The sequence below is a fragment of the Entelurus aequoreus genome, linkage group LG11, assembly GCF_033978785.1.
Source record: "Entelurus aequoreus isolate RoL-2023_Sb linkage group LG11, RoL_Eaeq_v1.1, whole genome shotgun sequence".
Lineage (NCBI taxonomy): Eukaryota > Metazoa > Chordata > Actinopteri > Syngnathiformes > Syngnathidae > Entelurus > Entelurus aequoreus.
The window spans coordinates 74,807,920-74,830,027 of NC_084741.1; the positions used below are offsets into that span (position 1 = coordinate 74,807,920).

The following is a 22,108-nucleotide window of genomic DNA, read 5'->3' on the forward strand; positions in this document are numbered from 1 at the left end:
GCGGCCGGGGTGTCGTCAAAAGCGTACAACACCCGCCGCCGCATCTAAGTTAGCTTCTGTTTTTTTGGCTTCGCCAAGCTGAATATTATTAATCGTGTATTTACATGTTCATGGTTTAATAGTATTATTGATCTTCTGTCTATCCATCCAGTCAGGTTTTTATTTTATTTAGTTTCTATCTGCATTTGAGACTGATGCTATCACGTTGGCTACGTAGCTAGGTTAGCTTCTGTTTTTTTAGCTTTGCCAAGCGGAATATTATTAATCGTGTATTTACATGTTCATGGTTTAATAGTATTATTGATCTTCTGTCTATCCATCCAGTCAGGTTTTTTTTTAATTTAGTTTCTATCTGCATTTGAGACTGATGCTATCACATTGGCTACGTAGCTAGGTTAGCTTCTATTTCTTTAGCTTCGCCAAGCGGAATATTATTAATCGTGTATTTACATGTTCATGGTTTAATAGTATTATTGATCTTCTGTCTATCCATCCAGTCAGGTTTTTTTTTTATTTAGTTTCTATCTGCATTTGAGACTGATGCTATCACATTGGCTACGTAGCTAGGTTAGCTTCTATTTCTTTAGCTTCGCCAAGCTGAATATTATTAATCGTGTATTTACATGTTCATGGTTTAATAGTATTATTGATCTTCTGTCTATCCATCCAGTCAGGGTTTTTTTTAATTTAGTTTCTATCTGCATTTGAGACTGATGCTATCACGTTGGCTACGTAGCTAGGTTAGCTTCTATTTTTTTTAGCTTCGCCAAGCTGAATATTATTAATCGTGTATTTACATGTTCATGGTTTAATAGTATTATTGATCTTCTATCTATCCATCCAGTCAGGGTTTTTTTTAATTTAGTTTCTATCTGCATTTGAGACTGATGCTATCACGTTGGCTACGTAGCTAGGTTAGCTTCTATTTTTTTTTAGCTTCGCAAAGCTGAATATTATTAATCGTGTATTTACATGTTCAGTCACTGTGAATGTCCATTTCGCGTTCTCGACTCTCATTTTCAAGAGGATATAGTATCTGAGATGGTTTAAAATACAAATCTGTGATACACAATAGAAAAAGGAGAGAGTGTGGAATCCAATGAGCCAGCTTGTACCTAAGTTACGGTCAGAGCGAAAAAAGATACGTCCATCACTGCCTCTCAAGTCCTTCACTGTAACGTTTCTCATCTACGAATCTTTCATCCTCGCTCAAATTAATGGGGTAATCGTCACTTTCTCGGTCCGAATCTCTCTCGCTCCATTGTAAACAACGGGGAATTGTGAGGAATACTAGCTCCTGTGACGTCACGCTACTTCCGGTACAGGCAAGGCCTTTTTTATCAGCGAGCAAAAGTTGCGAACTTTATCGTCGATTTTCTCTACTAAATCCTTTCAGCAAAAATATGGCAATATCGCGAAATGATCAAGTATGACACATAGAATGGATCTGCTATCCCGTTTAAATAAAAAAAAATCATTTCAGTAGGCCTTTAAGGTTTAATAAACATGATGTAAGTATATATGTAACGTAGTAACGGGCACATTTATAATAACATTTACGTATTTTGATAATTTTAAGTATACGTGGTGCACTAATTTAAAAAAGGCATCCCTACGTTCGCTTTTTCTTTTCTTCCTCACTGATTATTACTCACTGCAGACTTCATGTGAGCCAACAAACACTTACTATGCATGTCTCATAATCTTTATGAAGAAACAGGGTAGGAGCGGAGGGGACCAAGCGTCTTTTTGTGTCGTTCTGGCCATTTCCAGGTCCTAAATGGTCAAAGTGTGCCAACTTGTCGGAATACCTACTCAGACTTCTTCTGTGCAGGTGAGATGCATAATTTATGATCTACAATAAACTTACAGGGAGCAAGGAAGTGAGAAAGCAACAGACCACTCGATGATGTAAACATTGGCACACAAGCTTGTGATCACGGCGACGCTATAAATTGTTTGTCTGCGTTAGCGCTTATAATAACAATATCACTAATACTTAGTTAATATTCAAGTCACGAAATATAAATGGAGTATTGTTGGCGCTTTTTGAATGGTTATTTATTAGATTTTTTGGGCGCAATAGAGGCGCTCCCAATGGTTCCACTGTAAGCAGACTTTTATTTACATTTATTTAATATTTAGAATGCATCCATCCATTGTCATGTCTTTCATAATGATTGTGAATGATAGGCAAAATTCCAATCAAAGTGCCAGATCGCCATATCATTTTATGTGGCCCGCGAACACTTGGAAACACTATGCATCAATTAAGTACATTATCGTTTCATATTAATTAATTTAGTCTTTCCATTTTCCATCCATCCATCCATTTTCTACCGCTTATTCCCTTCGGGGTCGCGGGGGGCGCTGGAGCCTATCTCAGCTACAATCGGGCGGAAGGCGGGGTACACCCTGGACAAGTCGCCACCTCATCGCAGGGCCTCTTTCCATTTTGACTGAAAAAAACATGTACTGCATGGAATTGCAGACCTTTTCAACTTTAATATTATCCAATATTGCAACAAATATTATCATACTTAACAATAATTTTATTGTTGTCTATATAAAAATAAATGCCGAAATATCTGCTTGACTTATGGTTTCGAAGCAAGTTATCCATTAAATTGTACACTGTAAAAATGACAATAGATTTTAGAGTGTTTATTTTTTACAGCATTTTACTCCACTACCAAAATTTCTGTCTACTGAGCTAAATCTACGGTTGTTGTTTTTACGGTGCATTACTGCAAATGAAAAAATGGTACCACATTTTTTTCATGTTAAAAAACTGGCAGATTAGTTGCCAAAATTTAAAACATGGTGTTCCGGATACAGGGTCAAATAGGGCTGATCTTGCCAATAGTTTTAATACGTTTTTTGCTTCTATTGGGGAAAACCTATCTAGTAAAATAAGTCAACCTCCAGGGTATTCCTTTAAAGAATTTTTATCAGGCAGCTACCCTAGCTCTTTTTTCATGCAGCCAACCGACATCAATGAGCTTCATACGATCATTATGGGCCTAAAGTCATCATATACAGTTGGAGTGGACGGGATATGTAGCAAAATCTTGAAAGCCATAGCAAATGTGATCACAAATCCTCTTTGTCACTGTACAAACATGTCACTTAGTGCTGGCATTGTACCCAAAATGTCCAAAGTGGCAAAAGTAATCCCAATTTTTAAATCAGGTGATGAAAACGATATGAACAATTATAGGCCAATTTCAATTTTACCAACATTTTCAAAAATATTTGAGAAAGTGGTCTATAACCGACTGAATGGCTTTCTAGAAAAACTAGATATCCTTATCCACTCCCAATATGGTTTTCGTAAAAAAAGCACCACCTGTATGGCTATACTCGATCTCTTGGAAAAGATCAATGACTGTATTGAAGAAGGAAAATGTGGTATTGGCATTTTTTTGGATCTGTCCAAGGCCTTTGACACAATAGACTTTGAGATTTTATTATATAAACTATATCACTATGGTGTCAAAGGGGTACCTCTCGATTGGTTTCGTTCTTACCTATACGGAAGGCAACAATGTGTATTCGTCAATGATCACAATTCACCCTATATGACCATAAATTATGGGGTTCCCCAGGGATCCATCTTGGGGCCTCTCCTTTTTATCCTATACATAAATGATTTTGTAAACTCCTCCGAAACTTTTCATAAAATAATTTTTGCTGATGATACAAATTTGTTTACCTCACACAGGAGCCTACACGATCTACAAGTAACTGTCAATTCAGAGCTTGTGAAAGTGGATTCCTGGTTCAAATGCAATAAGCTCTCACTTAATGTTAATAAAACAAATGATATTCTATTTCATTCTAATAAAAAAAGGACAAATACTGAGCCCTGCCATATCAACATCAATGGGCAGGAAATACAGAGAGTGTATTCCACAAAATTCCTGGGGGTCATCATTGACGAATACCTCAATATCAAATGTCACAACAGCCATCTGGTAAACAAATTATCCAAATATGTTGGCCTGTTCTTTCACCTTCGTCATTATCTTCCTCTTTATGCTCTACTTACCCTATATAAAGCTCTCTTTGAACCTCATCTAAACTACTGTAATGTCATCTGGTGTAACACCTTCCCTACCTACCTTCACAAATTAGAATCCATGCAAAAGAAAATCATACGGGCCTTGTCATGGTCCAAGTTTAATGCCCCCACTCGACATCTATTCCATAATTATCATCTCTTAAGACTGACAGAGTTCAATATTTATCAAAATGCTTGTTTAACCTATCAAGTCATTCATAGGCTGAATCTTAGGCTCTGTAGCTTGGTTCCCATCTACCATCCCCAGCATGCCCACAACACTCGTAACTTAGATCTGATATCAGGTAAACATCGTCTACTGGCTTGTACCGCTCGAAGTGTTGTATGCAGGGGACCAAAGATTCGGAACTGGCTTAATGAGAGCCTCAAGATGCGGTATCCATTCTCCAACTTCAAAAAGAAACTGAAATCTTACCTATTAACCACCTATCTCTAATGCCTCATGTGGGGTTGACTACTGTTGGGTTTTGCATAGTCGAATGAATGTATGTGTGTATGTGTATCCGTGCTTTGGTACTATTATCTTGTGTTTATCATATAGCGTTGTTTTTTTTTTTTTGTTGTTGTTATGCTTGCTACCATTTTTCATCATTCCATGTATATACTGTCCTCTGGACCCCCTGTCAAAAGCTTCTTCTCGCTTATTTGGGGGACCCTTTCACTTACCAACATCTTTAAATGATATTCACTACTATTGTAATTGTTCTATGGTATTGTGAATAAACTTGAAACTTGAACATGGTACTGTTTTTCCATTTATGTTGTATAAAAAATAAAAAATAAACACTTTACATTTTACAGTAAAATTCTGGTGACTGAGTTGCCACTTTCTTTTACTATAAAATATAAATGTTTTTTCTTACAGTGTACATAAAAAAATATATAATAATCAGATGCATGGGCAAATATTTGCTGTTAAAAGCGGATGGCCTCCATAACTGCGATTTGGCCCTCAATGAAAACGAGTTTGGCACACCTGTGCTCGCATAACAAAAAATCTAGTTGGGGTTAATTGTCACATATACTCATATATTCATACATAACACATATACAGTAGGCTAAGATGTGTTTCCTGTTCATCGCCTTTGCTCTTTCTGTCTTAAAATGTATGTATATTTTAGCAAATTGTCAATGCAATTCAACAGTCAAATTTAGTTCTTGCCTTAAAAAAAAAAAAAAATCCCATGAAAATAAGATAGTGACTTGTAACTCCATGTTTCCCTAAAATAGGGTTAAATGTCACAATGTCTCCGTTTCTTTGATCGTTTAGTACCTTGTTGCTACAATGAGCTGGAAAACATTTCAAGCAATACCTCAAATGTATCAACTGCAACAAACCAGATTAGTAAATATTATCAGAGTTCCATTCAGTTAAAATGAGAGACTACTCTGATGTGCAGAAGATTTTGATAAGAAACCCATCAGAAGAAAATTTAAAATTAGCTTTTTTCCCGGCCTGTTCTCAAATAGTAGCATGGACGCAGCAGAGTTCCGGCGTCGAGGAAAGGAGATGGTTGACTTTGTCGCCGACTATTTGGAGAACCTGGAAGAGCGACCAGTCTATCCAGATGTGGAACCAGGATATCTCCATACCTTGATACCGACTGAGGCACCAGTGGAACCAGAGAGCTATGAAGATATCATCAAAGATGTGGAACGAGTCATAATGCCAGGGGTAAGATTTACCAATGTCTTATGTTTGATGCACTCTATGTTTAGATTCTTGGTTAGTTATGTTCTTGAATATTATATCTAGCGGATAGCGAGTAGTGTGTGGATGTGCGGTAGTATGTGTGTTACCGTAAACTCCCTGATAACCTTAAAGGGGAACTGCACTTTTTTTGGAACATTTTCCTGTCATTCACAATCCCCCATGTGAGACAAGGAGACACATTTCTCTCTTTCTGGTGCTTTTCAAATAGTGAAAGACTGCTAGCAAGAGGCAGCTAACAATGCAATTAATGTGTATTGACCTTTTTAGCCTATAAAGCACTCTAAAAATCCTTTCCATCAACGTGTTCTAAACATGCTGTAAGTATGTATGTAATGTAGTAACTTGAATAATAACATGTAATATTTACAGTATTTTGGTCATTTTAGCATTGCCGTAACTTTTTCCTTTGACACAATTGGATTTCACAGAGCGGATAGCAACGGTTGCTATGTCCATTAACAGCAATTACTACTAATCATGGCAGACTTTGTGAGTATTTTCCATACTATAGTGCTACCGGGAAATAAGCCACATCCACTAAATGTAAAAGAAAAACAAATATATTTCCATTAATTACCGCACCGGACTATAAGCCGCATAAATATAAGTTGCGACATGATGTTATTTACACTGTAAGATTCTGTAAATGTATATTTACATACCTTTAATCGTTTCCAATCGGTGCCTGTAACACGGCAATAAAACAGCTGATCAAACAAAACAGAAGTCATGGTCATGGACCCACTAGCTGCAGAAGCAAGCTCTCCAATCAGCTGAACAGACTCAATAAGTCCACAGTGACACTTTGGTGAATTTACTGAGGAATTTGTGAAACTGAAACAATACAAAAAGAATGCTGTTGTAAGTTAATAATACTAACACAGACACTCGTAAACATGTTGGCATATTAGCTAATGCAAACGACACTAACGTCATTACATTACGATATCACGTACAAAATATGCATCAAAGCACTCCTACAGACATCACACATGGGACGGTTTAGTAATAGTAAACAATTTTAGTTATATTGTAAAACTTACAAACATTGCTTGGAGTGATGAATAAAGAATCCATACGAGGAAAACGCTATGGACGGCTAGCGGACAGAACAGCACTCCAGTTGAAAAAAATTAATAAATAAAAAAACAAAACCGATAAATGGAAGGACACCGCAGCACCTGCATTGAGCAAATTTGTCCAAAAACTGTCAGTGATTTTGCTAGATTTTTTTGTTTTTGTTTTTTATTATTGCCGTCAGCAAAGAAAAATATATAAATTAGCCGCTCCGTCCTATAAGCCGCAGGATCCAAAACGTAGAAAAAAACGTAGCGGCTTATAGTCCGGAATTTACGCTACTTTGGGACAAATGATGATCCACAACTATACATTTTTTAGCCTGAATATACAGAGAATGAGCAACAAGTTTTACAAGCTGAGTGATAAGCAGATCCAGCAAGTAAGTGTGTGTTCTTGTCCCACTAGAGAGGATTGTGAATAAAAGGCAAAAAAAACCTAAACGTGCAGTTTGCACCTTTAGCATACTAAAAGTAGGTTCTGTTGTCTAGATCCACTTCAATATAGCCCAGAAAAGGTGGTAAATATTATATTTGTGTGTTGCAAGTCAACAACATGATGAAACATCTGATGCCATATATGTGGAGTGAAATGAGTGTTTTACAGCTGGTATACTTGCAAAAACCACAGGTATCAATCGTACACACAGTCTTGGTAGATCATCCGCAACACGACCACTACTAGTCCATGCAATTTTATAGTTTGCACTTGCTATTTAGCACTTGTCATTTGGATTTTTGTAGATCAAGCTTTAAGTGTTTTGTTCTATCATTCAATAGCCGTGTGATGAAAATATGCTTTAAACCGAGTATGATTGGCTGCGGCTTCTCCTGAACATGGTGGTCAATGGGTTGTCTTGATACCCATGTTTTGGTACCGCGGGTACCAAAATGTATTTTGATACTTTTCAAAATAAAGGGTATCATAAAAAATAATAATTTTGGGGTCTATTTTAACGAAAAAATATTGCGATACATCTGGTTTTTATTGCACTCAAAGAACAATTTTAGAACATTAAAATAAAAATGTAAAGGCATTAAACACATTGGGCTTTTATTGTTGCATTTAAAGAACAATTTACAATTTCATATATTACATATGGTCTGCCGTAAACTAGGATAAACAAGTCTCGATGATTATCAAAATATTGAACTAAGTCTGAAGCAAAGCTTGTAATACTTTGATTTTATTTGATTTTTATTAAGGATCCTCATTAGCTGGTTGCCACAACAACCCACTAGTCTTCCTGGGGTCCACAAACTCAATACAATTACAAGTAAAAGGATATAATTATAACTACACGATACAGAAAAAAAATAAAAGCATCAATAAGAAAACAAACAAACAATTAATAGTCACAGAATAATAATTACCATATAAATATAACTACACAATACAAAACCAAACAAAAATCATCAAACTAATTTACAGACTCAGATAAAATATTACTTTCCTTTTAAAAACCTGTTTACTTTCAATGCCGGTGAGAATTCGAGGCAGGTTATTCCAGAGCGATACAGATCTATAAATAAAATATTTCCGCAAAGCATTCTTCCTGGGACGAGGGAGTACAAAATGCCCCTCACTAGACGCCCTGGTATTATGATTATGTATAGTGCTACTGTAAACTATTTGGGCCATGAGAAAAGCAGGAGTTTTGCTACCGGTTACTGATTTGAACAATATCAGAGTATCAGCTGACAACCTGTTCTGCACTGTTAGCCAGGAAAGAGAAGCATGCATTCGGTTAACATTGGTTCTTAGTGAACAAACCAGAAACAGCCTTGCTGCCCTATTCTGGACAATCTGAAGCTTGCTGATCTCACCACTTGCAGCAGACGCCCAGACTATAAAACAATAGTCCAGGTGACACAAAACTAATAATCATATATATATCGAGATTAATCATACCACCTTTGGCGTCGCAAAGGTGGTATCGATCAAGCCTCATCTTGAAATATCTCCAAATTACGCTTCACTCACTCTCTTTATTAACTAGTATAATTGACTTTATCAGCCATTTTTCCTGCCCACACTGTTTCTGCTTGTGCACTCTGTGAGTGTGTGCGCGCTGGCACACTCAACATGCTCCTCGGCTCAGCAACGTCACTGCCGCACGGCAGCATGCGGATGAAAAAAAATACCGGTATTTTTCAAAGGTAGTATAGAACCCTTTTCAATTCATTAGTACCGCATAATTGTATTAGTACCGGTATACCGTACAACCCTATGGCGGTGTAAAAAAAAAAGTAGTCACATGATGTTCGGAGGTCTGTGGTGAACATCTGGGACTTTGAATTCACCTTTTAGGTGTTTAAGTGTTGTTGTGCTGTGCTGCAGTGGGACTGGGGTGGTTAAAAATGTTGCACAAGACTGGAGTGCAACAGTACCACCTGTCATGTCATGACTTTTCACACCTCTCATACGTACAATTTCACAATTCTACAGCCTTGGGAGGTCTTTTCTACTCCAAGATTGTTGTTTACATCTAAAATGTGTCCTCTCATTCCAGATCACCCACTGGCACAGTCCATACTTCTATGCCTACTTCCCTGCAGCGTCCTCTTATCCTGCCATGTTGGCAGACATGCTCTCTGGAGCAATCGGTTGCATTGGATTCTCTTGGGTAAACAAACTATGTTGATACCCCGAGAATCATCTTTTTTTTGTTTTCTTAATTGTCATCATGCTTTTCTCTATTTATAGGCGGCTAGCCCGGCTTGCACAGAGCTGGAGACAGTAATGTTAGACTGGTTGGGGAAGATGCTGCAGCTACCGGAGTCTTTTTTAGCTGGAACTAGTGGACATGGAGGAGGAGTCATCCAGGTGAGAAATTTAAGGAAATATGTTCTTTTCTCTGTGATGTGTAACCAATGGGTTAAACTGTGGTCATCTACAGCAGTGTTTCTTAACCATTAGGCCTATTGTCCACTACGTGTGGCAATAATGAAAATATCAAACAAACAGAAGTCTCCAACTAAAGTCATGGAGCAGGGCTGTCAAAACTACATACTCATTTTGGCCTGCTCGACCTCACACGTTTGATAAGAAATCTGGTCCGGGGGGTGCCACCAACTTAATTTTAGATATCTGACAGTACGATTGCTGCCACTTTTGCCGCCATTTTGCAGACATCGTGAGTAATTCAGGGTAATGACCATGAATTGCACATCAAAGCATACACAGTACAGCATGTTTATATATGACCCAATCCAAACAAGCTTTCCCACTCATGGTGCACCATTCACAGATGTGTAAGTTTCCCATGTCTTGGGCACTAATACACCCTCATACCATCACAGATGCTGGCTTTTGAACTTTGTGACTAGAACAATCCGGATGGTTCTTTTCCTCTTTGGTCCAGAGGACACGACGTCCATAGTTTCCAAAAACAATTTGAAATGTGGACTTGTCAGACCACAGAACACTTTGCATCAGTCCATCTTAGATGAGCTCGGGCCCAGTAAAGCCAGCGGCGTTGCTGGGTGTTGTTGACAAATGGGTTTCGCTTTGCATAGTAGAGTTTTAACTTGCACTTACAGATGTAACGACAAATTGTAGTTACTGACAGTGGTTTTCTGAAGTGTTCCTCAGCTGAAGTGGTAATATCCTGTACACGCTGATGTCAGTTTTTGATGCAGTACCGCCTAAGGGATCGAAGGTCACGGGCATTCAATGTTGGTTTTCGGCCTTGCCGTGATTTCTCCAGATTCTCTGAACCTTTTGATAATATTACTGGCCATAGATGGTGAAATCCCTAAATTCCTTGCAATAGCTCGTTGAGAAATGTTGTTCTTAAACTGTTCGACAATTTGCTCACACATTTGTTGACAAAGTAGTGACACAAACAAGGATGGGGCTACATCCATATTTGGGACTGACTGAGCATTTCATGGAAACTACTTTTATACCCAATCATGGCACCCACCTCTTCCCAATTAGCTTGTTCACCCGTGAGATGTTCGAAATACGTGTTTGATGAGCATTTCTCAACTTTCTCAGTCTTTTTTGCCACTTGTGCCAGCTTTTTTTAAACATGTTGCAGGCATCAAATTCCAAATGAGCTAGTATTTGCAAAGATAACGAAGTTTACCAGTTTGAACGTTAAGTATCTTTTCTTTGCAGTTTATTCAATTGAATATAGGTTGAAAAGGATTAGCAAATCATTGTATTCTGTTTTTATTTACCATTTACACAACGAACCAACTTCACTGGTTTTGGGTTTTGTAAATATATCTATATATAGATATACTGTATATGTATATATACAGTATATACACACATATATACTGTATGTAAAGGTTATATACGTTTGTATATATAATATTGTTACTTTACATGCAGTCAGCTTTCGGCTTGCGACAAAATCTTTTAGCCCAATACGGCCCCCAAGCCAAAAAGTTTTCAATAACCCTGTTAAAGTTAAAGTTAAAGTCCCAACGATAGTCACACACACACTAGGTGTGGTGAAATTATCCTCTGCATTTCACCCAGCCCCATGTTCACATCCTGGGGGGTGAGGGGAGCAGTGAGCAGCAGCGGTCGCGCTCGGGAATCATTTTGGTGATTTACCCATAGGTGGATTAATGACCGGGCCTACCGGGCCCAGGCCCAGGGGGCCAGAGGCCCCAAGGGGCCAGGCCAACTTGGCCCCGCGGCCGCGACCCAAGCAAAACTACTTTTGCAAAAATAATAATCTTAAGCCCCAAGGGGCCAGGCCAACTTGGCCCCGCGGCCATGATCCATAGAGGGTAAGAGGCCCCAAGGGGCCAGGTCAACTTGGCCCCGCGGCCGCGACCCACAGAGGGCCAGAGGCCCCAAGGGGCCAGGCCAACATGGCCCCGCGGCCATGATCCATAGACGGTCAGAGGCCCCAAGGGGCCAGGCCAACTTGGCCCCGCGGCCACGATCCATAGAGGGTCAGAGGCCCCAGGGGGCCAGGTCAACTTGGCCCCGCGGCCACGATCCATAGACGGTCAGAGGCCCCAAGGGGCCAGGCCAACTTGGCCCCGCGGCCACGACCCACAGAAGGCCAGAGGCCCCAAAGGGCCAGGCCAACTTGGCCCCGCGGCCGCGAGCCACAGAAGGCCAGAGGCCCCAAGGGGCCAGGTCAACTTGGCCCCGCGGCCACGATCCATAGAGGGTAAGAGGCCCCAAGGGGCCAGGTCAACTTGGCCCCGCGGCCGCGACCCACAGAGGGCCTGAGGTCCTAAGGGGTCAGGCCAACTTGGCCCCGCGGCCATGATCCATAGAGGGCCAGAGGCCCCGAGGGGTCAGGCCAACTTGGCCCCGATCCATAGAGGGTCAGAGGCCCCAAGGGGCCAGGCCAACTTGGCCCCGCGGCCACGACCCACAGAGGCCCCAAGGGGCCAGGCAAAATTGGCCCCGCGGCCATGATCCACAGAGGGCCAGAGGCTCTCAATCATTATTATCAAAGCTAATTCTCAAATTGGATGGATCACACAACCTCACTCACATATTCTTTATCAATTATTAAAGGTTGTTTCTGAATTTTGATCACAGAACTTAATGCAAATATTCTTGATTGATTGACAAAGCTCATTCTCAAATTTTGATTACACAACCTTACTCTGACAAATTATCATTATCAAAAAGCTCTATCTCGAATTTGGATCACAGAATCTCACTCAAGTATTCTTAGCTGTGCCCCTCCCCCATCAAGTCTTTCATAAACCGGTCTGTTCTTTTAGAATCTCCTCATTTGGTATTTTGAACTCGTGAGAGACTGCTCAAAATTTGGTTTCCTTTCCCTCAGTTCAGACTCAGAGATAATTTGAAATCATTCAACAAGAAGTTTAACGCGCGCACACACACACACACACACACACACACACACTTGAGTTGAGCATTACTTGGAAATTCTTATATTTTCCATTTTGCTGTTATTATCAGCATCTTCCCATTTTGTCCTTTTCTTTCGAGAAAGTTTACAGTCTGACATTTGTCACTGCTGTCAGTTAATAACTTTTTGGTCTTTGACCCATTTTGTCATTTTCTCGATTCGATCGTCACTGACCACTCTCTCCTGTCTGGCAGACATCGTTGCTGCCATCATAGCTAGCAAGCTGCCTGCAGCGGGTCATCCCTATGTTCCCCGTCCCTATGTTACCCGGGTCCTATGTTCCCCTCTACCGGGGAACTAAGGACCCTTTTTAAAAAAAAGGGTTCTATGTTCCCCGCTGCGGGGAACGTACAACACTTTTTCCAGAAAAGGGTTCTATGTTCCCCGCTGCTTCCAATGCGCGACTAAGTAAGACGCACGCAGACACGCATGACAGAGACGCGTTTAAGTTGTCGAAGGAAGGAAGTTCGCGTTTGAGTTGCTCTATCTGCTGCCGCACGCCCTGTGACAGGTTAGGTTTAGGGATGGTTTTGGTCAGGGCACAATTTCGCCAAAAAAGTGCTCCACAACGCCCTGTGACAGGTTAGGTTTAGGGATAGTTTTGGTCAGGGCACAATTTCGCCAAAAAAAAGTGCTCCACAACGCCCTGTGACAGGTTAGGTTTAGGGATGGTTTTGGTCAGGGCACAATTTCGCAATTTCGCCAGATACAATGCAGGGAACATAGGACCCTTTTTTAGAAAAAGGGTCCTAAGTTCCCCGGTCGCATACAAAGACCCAGGAACAACCGGGGAACATAGGACCCGGGGAACATAGGACCCGGGGAACATAGGCACGCTCCCGCCTGCAGATAGCAACATTTTGGTGTCCTTTGGGAAAATATTTAGAAAGAAGACAAAAGTACACACAGTTGTACAACTATTATCTTTATGATCTTTTTTTTGTTAGTTTCTCTGTTACTGTGTGTGGCCAATTAAGCGACTTTTGGCCATACCTGGCTGGTGACATTTAGCGACTTTCTGGTTGATGTTAAGATTAATAATAGCAACAGTTCTCTTCATCTTAATGCAATTTATTGTGTCTGTCTCTCCACATTTTGCCATTAGGTACTTTGAGCTCTTGTTGGTCAGTCACTCTAAGGTACATTGTTGCTGCCATCATAGCTAGCAAGCTGCCTGCAGATAGCGACATTTTGGTGTCCTTTGAGAAATATTAAGAAAGAAGACAAAAGTACAAGACATTGTACGATTACTATCTTTTTAAAATTATTTGTTTCACTGTGTGATTGACCGACTTTGCCGCTAGATTTCGCGTCTTTTGGCCATACCTGGCTAGCGACTAAAAACATCATTTAGCGACTTTTTGGTTGTGAAGATAAGTGGTAAAAGCAGATCTTCCTGTTGGTCTTCCCACATTTTGCCATTTGGTACTTTGCACTCTTCTTGGTCACTCCAAGGCATTTGTCCCTGCCTTCAGCTAGTCACTTGGCTCTTTTGGAATATATTTCACTGTAATTGGCTCTCTCTCTCTTTCTCCTCAGTACAAATCAGTCTGTTCCCTTGCCATTTAGACATTTTCTTGATTCGATCATCACTGACCACTCTGCTCTCCTGCTGTCTATCAGACGAATCAGTTGATTCTCTGCTCTCAATTGTCTATGCTAGTAAGCTGTTATTCTCTGCTTTGGAGTGTTGATGCTGGGTTGCTAGTTTTCTAAATCACCTCACACACTTGAAGGAAGCAGCACCGATCATAAACACACAAACAAACTCACACACACACACACACACACACACACACACACACACATAGTTGGTTTATCTGTTGTGATAGGCAAAGAGCCAATGTGCAAAGAAAGAAGGGAAATATGGATCATAAACGTTTAAGTGGAGGAGCTAGAAAAAAAATTCAGCAAGAAAAGAAAAAAAAGGAATCAGTTTTACTTGAGAGTGTTCCAAATATCTCCAGCTTCTTCAGTACAAAGACATCTGCTGAAAGCAATTCTATAAATGCTACTGCAAATTCAGCTAAGGTTAGCAATGCACCTGAGCTAGCATGTAGCTCCCAAGATCCTGAGACCACTACAAGTGTAGACACTGAACCAAATGCTTCTGATGCTTATGATTCAACCAATTCAGCAGTAGCCAGTTGCTCGGATGAATGTGAGGTCACTGCACCTCTGGACAGCATAGAAAATGAGCTGAATCTTTCTTCAACACCATCTACAGTGACAACTCTACCTAGTGATCCCGCTAAATGGGCTGAGACCCTCACTGAGTCAATGAAGGAAGTTCTTATTCAAAGAGGTGCAAAATCATTTCACAACCGTCACAGCCATTATCCAGCTTCTGTGAGGAACAGTGGGCTAGGAGGCAAAACCCGATGCCTAAACAATGAACATTTTACTTCACACTTGCCCAATGGACAACGAGTACAAAGAGAGTGGCTGATGTACTCTCCCTCTACTGGTAATTTTTACTGCTTTGCATGCAAACTGTTTTCCCCAAAAATGCATTCTTTTGTGACAGGCTATTGTGATTGGAAACACTCAGAAAGATTTGGTGAACATGAGCGAAGTGCTGAGCACATAACCTGCATGCAAGCAGTCTTGAACCGCGCCAAAGGTGCCACAGTTGATGCAGACCTGTTCAAACAGTTTCAGGCAGAGAGCAGCTATTGGAGGCAGGTGTTACAAAGAGTTGTTGCAGTCATTAAATTCCTTGCAGAAAGGGGCCTTGCATTTAGGGGTAAAAATGAATCGTTAGGGTCTCCTCTCAATGGGAACTACCTTGGTATTCTGGAGGTCCTGGCTGAATTTGATCCCTTTCTAAAGGATCACATCAGAAAGTTTGGGCAGATGGGTCGAGGTAATACCTCATATCTGTCCTCCACCATTTGTGAGGAATTCATTGAATTGATGGGTGCAAAAACCAAACAGGCTATAGCAGATGAACTGCAAGCAAGCAAATACTACTCTATCATTGTGGATTCAACCCCAGATTTATCTCATGTGGACCAATTGACATTCATATTCCGTTTTGTTAGCAAAGAGGGCAGTGTTGTTGAACGCTTTGTGGGTTTTGAGCCCATTACTAGCCATACAGGTGAAAGTTTGGCTAACTGTGTCATGTCTGTGTTGGAAAATCTAGGGTTAGAGCTGTCAAATTGCAGGGGGCAGGCTTATGATAATGCCAGCAACATGTCAGGGAGGTATAATGGGTTGCAGGCTCACTTAAAGAAAAGCAACCCATTAATACACTATATTCCATGTGCAGCTCACTCTTTGAATTTGGTGGGAGTCAACAGCATTGACAGATGTGGAAATGAAGTCTCTAAGTATTTTGACTTGATTCAGTCTATTTACAACTTCACAACTGCATCCACACACCGATGGGACAGGGTATTTGGCAATTCCAACATAGATCTCACACTTAAAGCTTTATCCAACACGCGTTGGAGTTGCCGTGCAGAATCTACCAAAGCACTGTGGCAGAACTACAGTAAAATAAAAGCAGCACTACAGGTTATTTCCACTGATGACACAGAGAAACGAGACACACAAACTGAAGCTGACAGTCTAGTGCGGAAGCTGGATTCACTTGAGATGGCCTTCATGGCAGGCTTTTGGGACACTGTTCTGTCCAGATTTCAGGCCACAAGTCTGCAACTTCAAAAAGCAGACATGGACCTTGGTACAGCAGTTAGATTGCTGGAATCTCTGCGCACCTTTGTTCTCTCCCAAAGAGATCTATTTGATCATTTTGAGCAGAAAGCCTTAAACATGTTGGGTGGCACCCCATCTTACAGGGCTGAACGGACGAGGAAACGTAAAAAGTTTGCTGATGAATCAGCATCCCCAGATGTTGTGCTTGAGGGAAGGCAACTGTTTCAAATAGAGACATTTATTGCCTCTATTGATCAACTGAGTTCAAGCCTTAATCACCGTCTGGAGGCCTACAAACATCTGAACAATTTGTTCAGTGTCCTTTTCTCTTTGGATACAGAGTCCAATGCTTCAGTCCTTCACAAGGCCAAGATTCTCACTGAATCATACCCATCTGACCTCAATGAAAGTCTTGGACAGGAGCTTATACAGTTCAAATCTTTTATACAGCTCAACAACACTGATGAGGAGAGGACCCCTTCAGGACTGCTCAAAACAATAATACATTTTGGACTACAGCCTACGTTTCCTAATACATACATTGCGCTACAGATTTTTCTCACTCTACCGGTCAGTAACTGTGAGGGAGAACGCTCATTCTCTCTTTTGTCAAGAGTAAAAAATGAGCTGCGCACAAGAATGACTCAGAAAAGATTAAATGCGTTATCTCTAATGGCAATTGAGAGTGAGCTGACAAGAGAGTTGGACTTCAATGATGTGGTGGATGATTTTGCAAAATTGAAAGCACGAAAGAAACCCCTTGCTTAAAGGTGCACTGTGTAAGATTTTTAGGTTATTTCCAGAATTCACCCATTCACTAATGTTAGGCTACCTGTTTTCATGAATACTTACCACCACCATAAAATTCTAAGTATCCATTATGACTTGGAGAATTGCACTTTTGCCATTTCTGGGAAGTGTCACCTGGATTGTGAAGATAGGATTGGCTTTAGGCAGAAGCTTGGTGCTTTCTCTGGCAAACTGAACCTCAAGCTTCATTCTCTGCAGCTTTGCATTCTTGTGCAGACTTTCATCCACAAGGAACTTTTCAACTTCCCCACTATCGTGAAGGGGCCATCAAAAGATTTCAGTGTGTCCAGCATGTCTAGTCTCTTACTCTCCTTTCTTTGAGCCATCTCTTGTTTCTCATCTGCCCTACTCTCGAATTTTGCCTTCATGAATTTACTCCAGTTGAGTTCAACCTCCCTTTTTGCTTGTGCTGCTGCCTTGAAACCTCTGAAGCTCCTGGCTCTTCTGTAAAATTATTGACCTATTGACTGCGTTCAGTGTGCCCAACTTCTTCAGTTTGTAGTCCACCTTGCCACATTGTCTCTCCATCCCAATGTTGTGCACAGGGGTGCCATCAATGTTACTAGCCTGTTCACTGACAGGGTCCATTGGGAAGGTCTCCTCATCCATCCTCTGCCTGGCCAGGACAGTCTTCAGATGGGGCAGCATGAGATCTGTCAGCTGCTTCACTTCATCCAAGTATTCGGCAGCCACGTCTGACACTGAGTTCAGGACATGTCCAGTGCCTGTCCAGCCACTATAGCATTCTTGGAAATGGGCTATCTTGACCTGCATGCAGCCCTTGTGCCATGAACTGGCCTACACCTTTCTTTGTGGTGCTCTCCGATGCATGTTATCATTTTACCTTTCTCCTTCTCCTCAAGCTTAACCACAAATAGATACAGACTTTGAGCCTCAATTTGCTGCACAGCTGCCGTTATGCCAATGTGTTTTCCTAAGATATTATTTTATTTTTAATGATAGAAGGGAGGAAAAGGGGGCAAAAATCATGTCCGATTTAGTTTTTTGGGTGGGTTGGGGGGTTTATTTCATGATAGCTACCAACTTCCAATACATAATATCTCTCAAATGACCCAATGCACCATCACTGAAGTGGGCGTAATCATTTTCAAAAATGTTTATTTTTAGGCCATTTATCCCCTCCCCCTGTGTCTGTGTGAAACCTGTGCTTGTCAGTGTCTGTGTGGTATACCTAATAGTGTGTGTGCAGTATGTGCACTCTTCTGTACAGTACAGTGTGCATGTCTGTTCACAGTATACAGTATTTCTTGCATAGTGCGTGCGTGTGTGTGCGCCCACACGCGCGGGGGGTTGAGGGGCCAAGACCATGTCAGGCCCAGGGGGCCAAAATTTCTTAATCCGCCCCTGGATTTACCCCCCAATTCCAACCCTTGATGCTGAGTGCCAACCAGACATTTGTTAAGCGCAAAATATGACTGAAGTGATGAAGCTGTATTTTCATTTGCACTTTAATTTCATTGACAGTTAAGTTAATAAACATATTCATTTTTCATTTAGGGTTGTTTTTTTTCATAATTGTTGGTACATTTATTTTCATCAGTTATTTATGATTACCTTCTTATGCAGTATATTTGGTTATTACTTATTTTTCTCATCAGCCTGACCTAAGCCTATAGTTTGTGTGTAAATAAATAATAATCTTTGTGATCAACACATGGTTTCATATCATTTAACAAGGTTGTAAAGTTGGTTAGATGCAATTATTGAATACGATTAAAATCAAGAGTAAGATTACTAATTCAGTGGTAATATCTGAGTTGGACTCGACCCCTGCAGTAGTGGAAAAGTTGGACACTGGAGTCAAGAAGGTTCAGAGGCCCTGCTCGACAGCAATACATTTCTAGGTTCTGTAATAAAAATGTGGGCAGCTCACCGTGTTTGACATCAATTTGTCCTCCATTGATTTGTCCTTTTGTTTTCCTACACACCAGCTGAAAATTGGCAGGAAATTACCTTCCAATGTGTCAGACGTTGTCAAGCTGAGATGTCAGCGTCTGTGCTGGGTTTGGTTACTGTGGCGTCACTTTAATGCATCAGTGTGTGTGTGTGTGTGTGTGAGAGGGTCCATGGTGAGAAGTGGAGCATGAGAGTGCACTCTCATGATAGATCATTTCATCTGCCCCTCTATTATGACCACCTGTGTGTGCGTGTGTGTGCGTGTGCGTGTGTGTGTGTGTGTGTGTGTGTGTGTGTGTGTGCATGCTCATTTGGTTCATTGTGTTGTTGTTTCTGTCCAGCAGCTTTTTTTTTTACTTCACTATGGCAACAATTGGCCTTTTCTCTCTACTGCAGAGTTAATGAGAGCTGTGATGACAAATTGCCACCCGATTATTATAACCCCTTTATTAACACAGAGGACATTTGACGTTATCAAGAAATGTATGAGATATTTACATACATGTTATGCAATTGTAGCACGTCAACTTTTCCTATTTTAATTATTGATATTTATTATTACTTAGGTTCTGCCTCACCTGTCTCCCCTGACTGCATATTACTAATATGATATCCTTGTATTAGGGCAGTCCTTCTCAATTATTTTATCTTACGCCCCTCCAAGGAAGCATTTCGCCCGTCTACCCTCTGCTGTGACTATAAATAGTATCATTTGTCTATAAATAGTATCATTTGTCTATAAAATTGTTATAAGTACACCTCCACATAACATTGTATCCTTATTAACATTAAATAAAACAAACAAACAAACAAACAAAGAAATATAGACCAACTTACAACAAATGATAACTTTTTTAACATTGTTTTTAGACCATGTTTAGACTGCAGGTCAAAGCGGGCCAAATTGGATTTTTTTTAGATCAGATGTTTTCCAGCTGACTGTTTCCGCTGCAAGTAAAATGTGATTTTTTTTTTATCAGACTCCAATGTAAACGCGCACAGGCCCCAATGTGGCCCCAACTTGACCGCGACGTCACTTGCATGCACATTTCGATAAAGTGAAAGCAAAGGAAGTTGACCGGGAGGAAGTCGCTACTACAAAATACAATAAAGGTCGTAACACCTTAAAAACCTGTGTTTTTATGTAAAAGTAAATGAAAGTAACAGAACACTGTAATAATGTATGAATGGATGAATATAGTGTAATATATTTGGGAGGGTTGTAATCTTTTTATGGCTGTTAAGTAGAGGAGACACGGACATCAGTGTGGTTTTACGGGAGCTTTATTTTTCAACTCACATGTAAGCAAATGCGCCACAGCGTCAATTCCGGTCTTTCCACAATCGCTATTTCTTCGGAATCAAAATACATACATACATATACTACATATAGCCTATTATTTGCGCACCCAAAGCTGACGAAATAAATCACATTCAGGTTGTATTCAGGTTGCATTGCATTTAGATTGAAGTCACATTTGAAAAGACTACCTCGGTATGTGGCCTGAATCTGATATCAAAATATCAGATTTGAACTGGCAAAAAAACAGGTCTGTGTCACTTGAAGGCAAAAAAATCGTATTAGTGTGCAGTGCCATAATGTGTAACAGAAAAAAATTCACCAACTTGAACCATTTGATCCTAATAAAATACAATTATATAAACAAAATTAACAATACATTCAAATTGATCAGTAACATTAACTAAGGAGCACAATATATAAAACACTTTAACCTACAAAACAAAAATAAATAAAACATGTGTTTTCTTATCAAATTGAGGAAGACAGGATTAATGACTACAATGAGCATGTTTTGCAGTGCACAACTTTTCGAAGCAGGGTTTGAAGCATGATACTGCATGATAAGGACTGTACAAGGGGTATAATGAATATACTTACTCTATGTACGGGAACTCCTTACACATTTATAATGAGGGACTGGAAAGGTACATTCAGTACGTTAGGGGCGTGGCACCAAATTCTGGGCCAACAGGGCCCCCATCCCACCCTAAACCCAATGTTGCCACCCCCATACACACTAAAAACTAATTATTTTATAGATATAGTTGAAACCAGCTTTTTAAAACACATGTAAAAACATTAATTAGATTTTTGCTTTTTTAAAGATGGGCTTAACATATCTAGAACATACTGTATCTAGACCAGTGGTTCTTAACCTTGTTGGAGGCACCGAACCCCACCAGTTTCATATGCGCATTCACCAAACCCTTCTTTAGTGAAAAATACAATGGTTTTTTTTTTAGATTCAAGACAAAGTTATATGTTTTTGGTAACACTTTAGTATGGGGAACATATTCTAAGTAACAAAGACTTAATTTAGAGTTATTTGGACACTAGGGGAACATATTCTAAGTAATAAAGACTTAATTTAGATTTATTTGGTCAGGGTTATGGTCAGGGTTGGAGGGTTAGGGTTATAATAAGGCCATGCCGAATAAGGCATTAATAAGTACTTAATAATGACTAGTTAAGAGGCAATATGTTACTAATTTGCATGTTAATAAGCAACTAATTAATGGTGAATATGTTCCCCATACTAAAGTGTTACCATGTTTTTTTTTACTGGTGCACAAAATGAACCGTGCATGAACATCACCTTGTTCAAACAACAAAAGCAACACAGTGCATAAACTCACAACAAATTACACACCTGCAAACCAGTCAGCTGTTGCCGTATCCGTAAGGGAGAAGTTTGTATTTACACGATGAGTCGGGTGTGTTTTAAACTCCGCCGAACCCCTGAGGCCGACTCACCGAACCCCTAGGGTTCGATCGAACCCAGGTTAAGAACCACTCATCTAGACAAACCCCCTAAATAATTAGGTTTTGTTGAGAAATACAATTTTTTGTTTTTACCACAAAGAAGTCCCAACATATTTAATTAAGTGGCCAGAAGTATTCATGTTAATAATCAGATAACCTGTTATTATTCACTTAAATATGATAATACAACTTTCA

At 40.2% G+C, this 22,108-nt stretch overlaps 1 protein-coding gene across 3 annotated transcripts in view; it reads left to right on the forward strand.

Annotated features, from left to right (window-relative positions):
- Window positions 1-22,108, forward strand: part of LOC133660470 (aromatic-L-amino-acid decarboxylase-like) — a 97,645-nt gene that overhangs the window by 38,074 nt on the left and 37,463 nt on the right. For 2 of the 3 annotated variants that reach the window (XM_062063993.1, XM_062063994.1), the window contains exons 2-4: window positions 5,555-5,759; window positions 9,388-9,501; window positions 9,582-9,701. In XM_062063993.1, coding sequence (XP_061919977.1) covers window positions 5,559-5,759; window positions 9,388-9,501; window positions 9,582-9,701 — 435 coding nt within the window. In that variant the 5' untranslated portion in view covers window positions 5,555-5,558. The remainder of the gene's footprint in view (window positions 1-5,554; window positions 5,760-9,387; window positions 9,502-9,581; window positions 9,702-22,108) is intronic. The other variant, XM_062063995.1, reaches the window with a different exon arrangement.